Here is a 13,476-nt window from a genome sequence, read left to right as displayed (position 1 = left end):
GTATCATTAAAACCTCATTTATGTAATTTTATTTTTCATAGGTAAATTAATTTTGACACCTTTGCATAAAATATGCTAAATCGCTGTAACACACTCTGAACTCAATTAAATTGCTTAAACACTGGGTTCTAGTGAAGGTGATCCGCCCTGTGGTACCTGAGCTATCTGCACATGGCTTGGAAATACAACACAGGAGCTACAGAAGACCTGTTACTTCTGAACCAGAAGCTGGAAGCCAAGTGGGATACTTCAGGGCATCTCAATTGACACCTGCGTTCAGGCAAGTGAATCAAACATCCTATCTTATTCAGAAGACAACGTTGGATATGGTGTGATAATACTTAGAATCATAGAATTATTTAGCTTGGAAAAGACCTTTCAGATCATCAAGTCCAACTGTAAACCTAACACTGCCAAGTCCACCACTAAACCATGTCCCCATGCGCTACATCTACCCGTCTTTTAAATACCTCCAGGGATAGTGACACAACCACTTCCCTGGGGAGTCTGTTCCAATGCTTCATAACCCTATTGGTGAAGAAGTTTTTCCTAATAGCCAATCTAAACCTCCCCTGGCACAACTTGAGGCCATTTCCTCTCATCCTCTAACTTGTTTCTTGGGAAAAGAGACCGACACCCACCTTGCTACAACCTCCTTTCAGGTAGCTGCAGAGAGCGATAAGGTCTTCCCTCAGCCTCCTTTTCTCCAGGCTAAACAATCCCAGTTCCCTCAACTGCTCCTCATAAGACTTGTTCTCCAGACCCCTCACCAGCTTCGTTGCCCTTCTTTGGACATGCTCCAGGACCTCGATGTCTTTCTCATAGTGAGGGGCCCAAAACTGGACACAGTATTCAAGGTGTGGCCTCACCAGTGCCAAGTACAGGGGGACAACCACTTCCCTATTCCTCCTGGCCACACTATTTCCAATACAAGCCAGGATGATTGTATGATATGTATTTCAGTACAGTATTAAACCTATATTAGTACTAGATTTGCATGCTAACTTTGAATTATTTCCTCTAACTTCCCCAACAGTATGTACGATCTCAAGTACACGCAATCATTTTTATAGCATCCACTACAAAGGTAAAAACAAGACGAGTTACGCTGAGTCAGATCAAATGCCCATCAAGCCCCATTGAAAGTATACTCCTTCCAACAGTGATCAAAAGCTGATGCTTAGGGAGCTGTATAAACAAGGACAAGCATACATGGTGTTCTTTTCTGTTCTCCCAAGACTCCAAATACTGGTGGCTGAGTACTTTTGTGACTTGGAATGGTTTCTAGAAGGTGGATCCTATTTTCAGAGATACTTACCAAGAGCATTCATCCTGGCGTTGAACTGCTCCAGTTTTGTACAGCCCACAAGGGCATTCTCAGCAAGGGATGAAATATTGTTCTTACTGATGTTTAAAATTTTCAGTTCTTTCAAGCATATGGGTGAACATAAGCATGAAATTTTGTTTCTATGATAACAAGAAAAAAAAAAGTCATGTTTTATTTAGAAACTATTAGCTAAAAAGTGAAAGAGTATTGATCTGACAATGTTATCCTTACAATGGTAAACAAAAGGAAGACTTTTATCTGTATAAAGACTGACCAGTCAGCAAAAATACTGGTACATGTGGCAACATGAAGTTACATGATGGATATTAAGATTTTTTCAAATAATTTGGAGAGTAAATGTCAGAATGTACTACAAGGTGTCATTTCCTCACAATTCCACACAAAGAGGGCTGTTGCATTTGTGAGTAGTTCTGTTTAGTAAAGATATGTGTTCGCAGGATTATCATCACAGAATGACTACCGATCTGAAAAAAAAAAAAGCATGGAATCCCACATAGGGGATACAATTCAGGATGAGTATGTAATATTACAAACAATGGACTCTGGGAAGAAAAACAACAGAAAGAGACAAAGGTCCTGAAAACACAGAGATAAAAGAACTATGCAGCACTGTTTTGCAAGGGTAATATTGCTAATAAAGTTCAAAATAAAGCTAATGAAGAAATGCAACAGGATTTTGAATTTAAAATATTGCTTTTGTAAATTTGATTCACATATTTAATGACGCTTGTTTTAGTTACATGTATTGCTATCTTTATTCTATGTGAACTTCTGTGTAAAAAAAATATCACCACCTTATTTAAAATAAATTATGAGAGATGAAAGAGACAGCATCTGCAGTTTGCAGAGCTATCAATAATAGCATTTTTAAGAATTCTGCAAGGGTATGAAGTATCTCACTCACTAACAAATATGATAAAAAGTGCTGGTAAACAAAAAAAATGACATATAGTCTCTGCTTCTCTCATTTAAAACATATTCATACCAATAAATGCACTTCCACAAATCATACTTCCAAAACACCTTTGGTGAATACGAAATAAATTGGAAAGTATTCTGCACACAGAAAACCTAGCTGAATACGTTAGACAACACAGTCCTGTGGATGAACAGAGTGTCAGCAGAAAATCGCTGAACTACAACATTTTTAGTATGTTACTGAAACTGCAATGCTGTTACATTCTATCAAGGCCCACAGATATTCTGTAATTCTGTATTTTGCAGTACAACACTGACAACTGTAGCAATATACACTTTTGGAAGACAATGTCAGTGTTTCACTGCTGAATAAACAATCCTTTCCATGCTGTAAGAGTCATCACTCTGGATGGCAAATACTATTTTCCGTTACGTTTGTTATGCTACGGTCCATTTACTAATGCTACTCACCCTTCTAGCAATAGCTGTTCCAGATTTTCAGCAACATTTGTAAGAAATTCAGGAGTGCACACCAGCTGATTGTATGAAAGATTAAGTTGCTTTAGAGTTGGACATCTGAGGTTTGGATCCAAAGCAAAGGAGGGTCCGATGTCATTTCGAGAGATATCAAGAGTTGCAATACAATTCATTTTCAGTAAATAAGTCGGAAAAGAAGTAAATCGGTTACTGTGCAAATCCAAGTAAGTCAAGCATTTCAAGTTCTGAAAGAAAATGATAATTTGTTTTTAGAAAGTTAAATGAAAATATTAATTTATAGGTTTTAAATTGAGTTATATTTTATACAATTTATTAATTTCCTTATATTTCTCTCACTAGGAAAAATAGCAGAAAATAGCAATCATACCAAAGTAACCCATAATATTTCTATTACAGAATAAAATATAAAACATTCCTCAAAATTAATTAGCTCAGTTTCAAAAAATTTAACAAATATGAATTGCCTGGAGTTCTCGGTTCCATTTACGTTATTATGTTACTCAATATAACATGTCCTAAAGCAGTTCTCTGCGGTAAGTGACTTAAACAGTTCCATAAAAAAAATACTTTTATTTCTAGCTGAACATAAATCCACTGAATGAAAATTGAGTGAATGTATGAAGCATGCAAAAATACACACCCATATTCATAAGTAGCATTGTTATGGGTACATTGTTAGAGACAAACAATTTATTGTAACTAATCTCAACTTGTATTACATAAAATTATGCAGAATTACTTCACACAGTTGTTCTGGAATGTTTTTAAGAGCATTTTGGTGCAGCTCCAGTTTCTCAAGATGTTCCAGATGACTAGTTAAGCAGCTATTCTGGCTGATGGCATCAATGTTCTCCAGCTCATTTGATGAAAGATCTAGTGATTTAATATATTCTTTCTCTGAGATCAATGAAGAAAGACTGTCTGATGGTCTTATATATGGTGAAAATTTTGAGATGCCTTCTATTAAAACAAAAACATGGGAAAAACAGCATGATTTCATTTATCATGTAATTAAAATTAAGATCAATCAACTTGGGATCTAAAGAAGCAGAAGACAGTGAATGTTTGGATATTGGTTAGGATCCAAATCCATGAAGACTTATACTAAGAGACAGAAATTTATAAGACAGCAGGGAAGAGATGGATGTTTATGCACTGCACAACAGAAATAGCTTTTGAAAGGTAACAAGGGCACTCAGGAAATTTCATTGCTGGTTTGATTCTACATAAATTATTTGTGAAGCCCAGAAAAAAAAAAAATCCCTACATATGCATTATTTGTAGTCCACTGTAGTATTTCCAGAATGTATCCTCCTCTTGGTAAACAAATATATAATCTGACTAAGATCTTTGCATGCTATAGTTGTGAAAGCATTAAGGACGAAAAAGCCGTTATATATATGTTAAATTGTATAATTAACTTACTGGGGGATTCATCAGAAGGGAAGAATTTTCTTCTTTGTTTCATTAGTGGTTCATAATCTGAGCCAGGTCCCTGGAAAGTCCCGGAAGAGAACAAAAAAAAAACCAGTTACGGACATATGCAGATATCTGAAATGATCTGAATTCAGTAAATGTCTTTTTATCGTGCTTTCTTTTTATCAGAACTTCCAGGGGGAACACAAAGAAATTGTACATTGCAACTAAAAATAACAAGAGGTCACATCTTTATAAAACTTACTGATCCATGCAATATGAAAGAACAGCAGTGCATTTTTTGGCAACCTAAAATGACTTTCAGTAGGGTGGGGTAGTAGGATGGAGCAGGATATTACAAAAAATAACTTTCTCTAGGGAAGCCAGTCTCCCTAGTTTCCCTTTACAGTCAATGGAAAGCAACAAGCTCCTCTTGCAGGAACCTGACTTTGATTCCACTGATTTGTTCTCTTACGTCTTCTTATGGAATAGGTCTCTCGTCATTGACCACAGTAGCACTCTGAAGATTAGCTTCACTAAGGGCTAGTTAAGTCTCTGTGAATAGGCCAATGGTTTCTGTATCTGCATTTGAACATCAGACCAGAAATCTGAGCAATTCACAAGAATGTGTACTTTTTATTGATCATACATCTTTGCTGAAATAAACTCTCATCTGTGCAGTGATCTGGAGCACAGTACTTGGACAGCAATGGAAGGAAATATTAAATGGCAACAGTGAGACGAGAGCCCATACGGTTACAAGACCTTTCCTAATACTTGATTATTCACAATTTTGCTGTAGGCAACACAGATGGACTTACAAGAATCCTGGAATGAGTAAGGATCTGACTTACCACAGAGTAGGAATGTCGTGGCAAAGTAGGAGAACCTCTTTGAAATGCCATTTCCCTACAATATAAGTCAGGAACTGCAATGGAATTGGACTTCTTTTTTGTAAAAAGTGAACCTTCACTTCCTAGTACACAGGAGGAAAAATAAGTAAGAAAATTTATTTAAAGATGTGGCTCAGAATTCAACTGTAATATAGATGCTGACATACAAAGGAGAGATACATTTCAAAAGCATCAATACTGGCAGGATCTCACTGGTTAATTGTGTGTGCAATAGGCCAAGAATGTCGTCAACGTGTTTTACAGTACATGGGCCGTACCAACCTGCCATGCTCCAAATATGACCTGCAGCTTGTTACATTGAAGCTTTATCATTTAAAATTTCCAGCAGGCTGGGATTATTACACATGTTTCATAACACATCTTTGTGCTACTACATTGTAAATAACTTTTTAAAATAGAAAAAGTTTATATTTTAATAGATAAATTTGCACTCCCACATTTATTGGGAATGAAAACATCAAACGCCACTCTGGCTGTGGTGATATAGGGTTGTCTGGACTCATCTAGTGTTCTCCTTCTCAAAGCTACTTTTAGAACTCCTAAAATCACTCCTGTTAGCAAAGCCTGTATTTTTTTTACCATAATTTACATATGACAACAACTTTTCTATATGGGCAACTAATAGTACCTATTATGTGTCTGTGCTACAGTCCTACAGAAATGAAAAATGGTGCTGAATGATGTAAAGGAAAAGAACAAAACAAAAGCAAAAAAATTCCTTAGGATTCTCTGGTTCTAAAATTCAAATTCTTCATCTGTGATGATTTTAAGTATCCAGCAGTTCTAAAACACCAGTGACATCTGAATAAAAGTTAGAGACATTCAGATTTCCTGACATGGTTACCAAGAATGATGTTGGACTGAACCCAGGCTTGTCATTTACATGTTCTGATCAATTAGATACCTTTGGGATAGGGCATGTTTCACCTACTTTATTTGTTGACAATATAGTCCTCTATACCAGACATAGTTGTGCGCGCTTTATTTACAGACAACCCAGGGAACAGGAGTTTCTAGATCACAATACACCTGACTTCATGATGAGACAAATTGTGCTCTTGGAGCACTTGGTTTTTGCCATTGACTCTAAAGGCAGCATCTGAGAATAGCTCAGAAACAGACATCAAAATAGTCAATATCTAAATTCGGTTGGACGAATCCCACTCTTTTTCTCTATAAGAAACTGAATGCGTGAAGAACTAATTTTAAGCGCATAAATGAATAAAATGCTTTAAGGTCCTAATTTTGTAGGTAAAGCACATATTAATCACAAACTATTTTCCAATGTCACCACAAAAAAAAAATTTAGAGAAAAGTATTTCTTTCATGGGAAGTTTTCTGTCTCAAATACAAATAAACAATTGATTTATGGCTACGATCTAGCCCTATTACACTAGATTTGGATTATAAAAAGAAAAAAGAAAAGAAAAACAATTACCTTCACTATCAATATCATCACTCAAAGGAAAAACACTGTCCACTAACGGGTCAGAAATGAAATTCCAATCATAGTTTTTATCCACTCCATCTTCAGAGAAGTTTAGATCAGTGGAGGCTTTTGATCTATCCTCTGAAATATTCTTCATCTGGAATTTAAGCACCATTCTTGCCAGTGCAGAACCTGCATCTGTATGTATAAGAAACTGAAAAGATAGCATATTCTCCAAGAAATCCAAATAGCTTTAAAAAAAAATCACAGAAATTAGCAGTCTTTCTGTAACAAGCTGAATGCTATGAAGAGATCCTCAACTGAAGGTCTTGGATCTAAAATACTTATATAGTACCATCAAGAGATATTAACACATTTTGTATAGCAAATTCTGTATATACTCACTTTGTTTTCTTAATGGAGTAAGTTTATCTGGGAACAAAGGAATAAGCCAGGAAGGTTCTAGTCTCCCAATACCAAATCCTCCAAGACATATACTGCTGTTGGCGACATCAAGGCTAAGCCTCTTCAAGAGCAAGCTGATGATTTGACTATCTCCTCTCTTTATACTGATGGTTAAAGCACTCCGAACATCCTGCTCTCGAGCACCATTGGCTAATAGCAATTCTACCAATTTAGGATTATTTCCTTTCTCACAAACCTAACAGACAAAAGCAATGAAAAAAATTTATGTGAGGCACTCAAACAACAGCTCAGATGGCATTAAGAGACTTGTCTCAAATTCAGATTAATTGTATTTTTAGTATCATGTCTCTTTTTCAATTACACAATTCCCTATCCCTCAGAGCATAAGGCATCTGAGTAACAATTCCCATTTTCCTGAAGTCTGCCCAAAATATAACGAACGCCTGGATATCAGATGAACAGGCAACAACAGTGATACTCATCAAGCCTTGCCTAGTGCTAAGGAACTCAGGCTCACTGGCCTCAGTCAGCTTTACTGCTTCCAGTCTCTCAGCCCGCATTGCTACACAGAACAGCCTTGACTGTGAATATTACAAATATTTTTTAGAAATACTTCCAGTTCCTTCAGTATTTCCACTGTGTTTCACTAACACTGATTTGCCTACCTCAGACTCCATGGATGGCTGGTCAGTTCCAAAATCAGCTGTGCATTATCACCCAGCCAGCTCTGCCAGCAGAAGTAAACACTTCCAAGTTCACTTCAGGCAGTACTGGTGGGGTTATCTTGGACCATTTAAAACTTTGACGCTGAAGGAAATTCAAGACGTGCTCATATACACTCTTTCTCAAAAAAAATTTTAAAGGCAGTCACATTTAGCAAGGAGCACTTATAAGCCAGTGGGAACAGCCTCTCCATTGGCATGGCTGAATCCAGATGGGATGTTTGCCTATGGCCTTATTTCAGACACCAACGTATTTCAAATAGTTGATGCTCTGGATGTGGCCACTGTCTGGATCAAGTTCTTTGCAGCTACTGTCACTGCAGGCATTCCAAGATGTTTTATTACTTCAGCTATGTTGATAAAAAGTCAGAATTCTAACCAGAACAGTTAAATCAGCACAAAACCTGATGACTATATTCATCTTTAAGTAGAACACAAAGTAAAACAATCCACCATTCCAGGGCAGGCATTTTGGAAAAAGTCATCTTTGCAGGTCTAGAACAGAGTGGGACTAAGCACACTGAAGCCTAACTATGCACAGTGCTGCCTGCTAGTCCATCTGTATTTTGGCCTCAGAGAGCTTGGAAGGAGCTGAATTTGGAATATCAGTTCATGGACGGGGCTCTCATGGACTTGCCATCTATGCCTGATTAGTTCAGAAAAAATAAGGGGAGTTTGCTATGCTTGAGCTTAAGTCTTCTTCCTCAAAAATACTCCAAAGCTAAGGCTAAGTCAGTACTTGATTGAACGCAGGTTTGCATGTGAACAGGGTAAACAATTGGAAAGCATGGACTTTAAAGTGAACTTGCATCAGAATTGAACCATCAGCGCGGGCACATTCTAGGTGACAGTGACCCTATGCGCTTCAATAAAGTGGCAGGCATTTCAATGAAAATCAGACTGAGTCTGAAGTCGCCGTGAGTAGCAATGGTTACCATCACTAGGTCACAGTTAGATTGCACAGGGTGTTGCTGCTGTGATCTGCCAAATATAAGTTTACATGAAAAGAAAAAGGAACCCAAAGACACAAATTTTAAAGTGATAAAACTATATATATTTCCATGTATTACCTGATAGATCAAAGAATTTGTCTTTGTCTTCTTATTAATATCAGCTCCCAGTAGAAGTAAACATTCAGCCATAATACTATTGTACTCAATACATGCTTTTTCCAGCATCATATTTTTTAAATCATCATTTTCAGCTATTTTAGCAAAGCATCTACAACAGAGGCTTTGAAACTGAATGGGAAGACAAACAATGAAAGTTAGGACAAAAAAAGCACCACAATTTTTTAGCTGTGGAGCTCTCAAAAGAAAAAAGATACCTGTCGATCTCGCTGGTCAGTGAAACACATAGACATCTGGTAGAAAATGACTGCGTCAAATGATTCATGTACCAGCAGCTTTGCAAAACAAGGTGACAAACCAAGAATTGACAAGATTGCATGAAATCCCTAAGAACGCAAACAAGAAGATTGAAATAAGTACAGTGTTAAAAAGTGTCATTTTAGAACAGGTCATGCAACAAAATCAAATTTCAACCAAAAGATATGTGCTTTAATTTTTTTTGTCCTGCTTTTAAACACGCAATAATTCACAAATTGGAGAAGATCAGGAAAGAAGGCAGAACACCTAGTGTCTCTGTGTTATATAGCTGTAGTTTCACGCTTGTTTAGCTGACCCACTTAAACAGATATTAACTGACACTTTGAAAAGCCAAATTATGCACCAAAATATCTGACAACATCCTGCCTGGTAGTGACAAACATACTCATGATTTCCTGAAAACATACAGAGGAAACAATCTCCTTCTAAGGATATGGGATGAAGATGCATCCCCTATCCCAATGCATTGCTCTGTAATCCTTGAATTTGAAAAAATATATAGGCTAAATGAAAAACTCTACAGATATATCTAAAAACTAAAAAGAAATACAAAACTATCCTGTGATTCTGCAAGTAAAGTTCACCTAGAAGGGTGCACTGGGTAAATTATGGACTCTTTGTCCAAACCTAATTGGGACTATATCACTTTAAGGAACTTTCTTATTCCACCACATTATTTTGATTTCTCTCCACACTGCTTGCTAAGCTAAACTTGGAAAGGTTGGGGGAAAAGAGCAGTAAAGAAGGGAGGCTGTACTTGTGATATTTCCATATTGATCTGAAACAGAAGTACGGAGACTCTCACAGGAAGCTGATCTCACAGGCAAGCTCCATTCTGCTAGAAAAATGAAACTTGCAACAAACAGGAAACGCTTCTGAAGCAGAGGAAACAGAACTTTCACACAAGGAGGACTCAACGTGTGTTTGCAGACAGAATAAGAACTCTCCTTCCACATTCAGAAGTAGACCCGAAGTCTGACACAGTATTCCAGTAATATCCTTCTTAAATACAGCATTCCTACACCAGGCTTATTGCTAGTGACAGGGCTGGGAAGTAAGTTATTTTCTATTACTTTTCAAAAAAGGGCAATCAGTACTATAATGACAGTTACTTCATTAAATGGATATAGACTGAATGATGGACCATGACTGAGAAATTTGTTCTAGTTTGCAGATCTCAGAAGTATTAAACACCTAAACCTATGCTTACGTATTCTGGATTGAATATATGCCTCCAAGAAAGCCATCTCTTCAGCGAACATATTGGTTTAATTTTAAAGGCTTAAATTAATCTAGTAATTGCAATAAAATCAAAATGAAGTAATTAAAATAAGGAATTATACTTCAAATGTAACTACATTAAAATAATTAGTTTCTAAAATTTTGCCTTTCACTTCCATCTTTGTATGCAGAAATAACACGTACATGCATCTGGATTTCAGTGACTTCTTTAAATCTCCGCAGAGTAGAAACTAGAACTGTTGACAGGACATGCATAGTTGCAATACATAAACTCTTTCTTGTAATCAAAGAGCGCAGAAGACTCAAACCCAAACACTGTATGTCTAGAAGTAAAAAAGAAAGGTTAATAATGTTGATTATTCAGACATTCTGAGTGGAATAAACCCACAATCTAAGTTGTGTTATATTACTAATATTCCAGAAAGTTATTTGCATAAGCTATTACAGGGCCAGGCATAACTAAAAAGTGGGTGAACCTGAGGACTATGTGGTACTGCAGCCTTTTCTTGCCATGTAACCTACATCACATCCACTGTTAACAAGTGTAATAGATGGGTTACAGCTTCTATGGTTCACCAGCCCCTCCTACTATATCATTCACATTCAACTAACAAAATACCTTCCCTACCTTGTTCGTCTGGAAACATCTGGAGGCTGTGAAGCACAGTGTCAGTAGCTCCTTGCTGGGTTAAAATTTCTAGTGCACCAGTGCACTCAGACACAGAAGCAAGAAGTTTTAATCCACACTTCTGAATGCTCGGATTTCCAATAAACTAATGGAGAAATATAATATAAATATAAAATCAGATCAATTTTTTTCTGCTTACAACATCAACAGAAGAGTTGCTTGTTCTTAAAGTTGTTCTTTCAGAACAAGCAGTTGTTGTTCCTAAAGTATGTGAAATTATATTAAAGAACCACTCAGTTCTATGTGTAGCTGAGGTGTAAGTATGAGGACACTCTTCATGTATAAACTAGTCCATTAAAAAATCACAAACAAAGTGTATGCTTGCAAAAAAATTTGCCTTGCTTTTATAAATATCCTTTAGAGTTACTGTATAAAGGATCATCAAATACACTCCAGAACAGAAAGTAAGAAGGAAACACAAATGATAGATGAAATGCAGGAGTTAAGATTAATTCTATCAAATCAATAGGAAAATCAACGTGGAACTAAAACTTACAAATGATTCACCACTGCAAGTGTAAAATAGTGACAAGATTCATTAGAATAAAGCTTTAACTATACCCTGTTCAAAGCATTAAGCACCAGAGAATGAGTTCCCTCCAACAGACACTGGCTTTTAATGACTTTTACTGTAAGTGCGAAAGCAGCATCTCCCACATCTCTGGAAGAACCATTCTGGTCATTCTTTGTATCTGCAACAATGGAAAACAGCCTTCCTCAGGCAAACAGAAGATTTAATATTCCCCCCAGTATTAACCCAATATTATTAATCCAATATAACAATTGAATTGAACACGCAGGTTTCAACAACTGATTCAGAGGGCGTATTTCAGAACTTACAATATTTTCAGAATGCTGTAGTTACAGAGACTGGAGTCTCTCTAGATTTACATTGTAGCGTGAGTACATTGTGTTTTGAAATGATTTCACCATATGTTTGCCCACTGCTTACCGTGAAAATGCAAAATCATGCCAAAGAATTTTGCTTAAGGTACATTGCAATATTTCACTCTTTTGAGCTACGGGGTTTCATGGTGTTCCTGATACCTACTTCAGAATGCCTCTTCCTTCTGGAAAGGAGACACTATAGAGAAGTTGTAAACTAGTTGCCCTTTCTCACTTGGCAGCACATCACAGGACAAATTTTACCCACAGATGACGTAAGTGGAGGATGAGTACAAACAAAAGAACATAGAAAGGTCTTTCAGATTTACCTTTCTTGTAGCCGTTGGCACTTGCAGTCAAGTGGCACTACAGAAAGTACGCAGAAATCCTTTAAAAGTCACTTCAAGCATTCATATTTGTTCTGATTACTATTTTCCCCATGAATTACTTTTTATTCCCCAATTAACCTGCAAGTTCCAACATCCAGTTGGCTCTCTCTTTGTTTGATTATGCTTTAGAAGGGCCTCAATTCCAGGATGCTCGCAAAAAAAGCGCCTTGCCTACATGTTAGAATACACATATCAAGTCTTAATCCCGCTCTTTATTGAAAAAAAAAAGGAAGTATTAGGTTATATTCAAAGACTAGAAGGAAACTGAAAATGTGAATGTTAGCCAAGTTACTAGTTTCAGAGCTAAAACCCAGCTATCTAATTCTATTCTCTGATTCAGTGTATGATGCCACAGTGATTATATTTTTGGATGACTTACCAGGCATCATAAACTGTAAAAGGACTCGAAGTGCTTCCAGTTGTACAGACAGTGATTTTTCGTGTTTCCTCATGGCTTTTACAACTTCTGATGCAGCTACTGTCATTATATCCAGATGAGGGAAACTGAAAATATTGTTTATAAAACAAATAAAGAGAATGCATTTCTAAATTTTACATGTATTTGTTTCCTTAATTAATACTGTGAGATAACCCTTTAGAACACTGTCAGTCTGGCTTGAGCTATGCAATACAAACTAAACTATGGTACTTTTCTTCATTATAGCAAATATATTATTTTCATGCCACTTCATTAATTCAGTCTATGCAACTAATTCCATTCTAGACTGCTGAGAAGTAATTTTCAATCCAGTCCAGAACAGCCATACATAGAGAATAAAATATTTCATTCAGGGTGAGTGGTGGCTTCATATTTTCACTTTGATTCCAGTCCGGATATGTGAAAAGACACATCTTCCTTACTTTGGTGCTCCACAACTGTCATAAAGTACTGACAAATTGTCAGATACTTGTAGAATAAAGAGAAAAATATCAATCATGTTAGGTTCTAATCTTGAAGAAAAAAAAAAAATCTCTCTGTCATTAGCGTCTCTAGAAATGGCAGCAGCCAAGCACCACTGATTCATTTTTAAGTTTATTTTCTCCTTTCATTTTATAATATTTCCTGTGAACACGTTTATGGAAGTTTTGAGATTTTTTTCTTTATAAAATGAAATTATTCATAAGAAATTCTGTGACTATATCTTGAGTCTGTCATTTTTTCACAGACAGCTTAGCATATATAAAGGTTTCAGGGAAGGCTGGAAAAACTTGG

The 13,476-nt window shown here is 36.5% G+C and overlaps 1 protein-coding gene across 1 annotated transcript in view; it reads right to left on the bottom strand.

Moving 5' to 3' along the window:
* The window catches only part of LRRK2 (leucine rich repeat kinase 2), a 68,866-nt gene that overhangs the window by 30,764 nt on the left and 24,626 nt on the right, over nucleotides 1-13,476 (bottom strand). Inside the window, exons 13-25 of the mRNA XM_054213252.1 lie at nucleotides 12,643-12,767; nucleotides 11,551-11,681; nucleotides 10,930-11,074; nucleotides 10,485-10,624; nucleotides 8,999-9,127; nucleotides 8,742-8,912; nucleotides 6,929-7,184; nucleotides 6,533-6,721; nucleotides 5,035-5,156; nucleotides 4,190-4,259; nucleotides 3,504-3,724; nucleotides 2,738-2,988; nucleotides 1,319-1,467 (exon numbers count right to left, since the gene is read on the bottom strand). Of these exons, the coding sequence (XP_054069227.1) occupies nucleotides 1,319-1,467; nucleotides 2,738-2,988; nucleotides 3,504-3,724; nucleotides 4,190-4,259; nucleotides 5,035-5,156; nucleotides 6,533-6,721; nucleotides 6,929-7,184; nucleotides 8,742-8,912; nucleotides 8,999-9,127; nucleotides 10,485-10,624; nucleotides 10,930-11,074; nucleotides 11,551-11,681; nucleotides 12,643-12,767 (2,099 nt within the window). The remainder of the gene's footprint in view (nucleotides 1-1,318; nucleotides 1,468-2,737; nucleotides 2,989-3,503; nucleotides 3,725-4,189; nucleotides 4,260-5,034; nucleotides 5,157-6,532; nucleotides 6,722-6,928; nucleotides 7,185-8,741; nucleotides 8,913-8,998; nucleotides 9,128-10,484; nucleotides 10,625-10,929; nucleotides 11,075-11,550; nucleotides 11,682-12,642; nucleotides 12,768-13,476) is intronic.

The sequence above is a fragment of the Rissa tridactyla genome, chromosome 1 (genome assembly GCF_028500815.1).
Source record: "Rissa tridactyla isolate bRisTri1 chromosome 1, bRisTri1.patW.cur.20221130, whole genome shotgun sequence".
In the NCBI taxonomy this organism is placed as follows: Eukaryota; Metazoa; Chordata; class Aves; order Charadriiformes; family Laridae; genus Rissa; species Rissa tridactyla.
The sequence above is the reverse complement of the archived record's forward strand: the minus strand, read 5'-3'. Positions and strand labels throughout refer to the sequence as shown.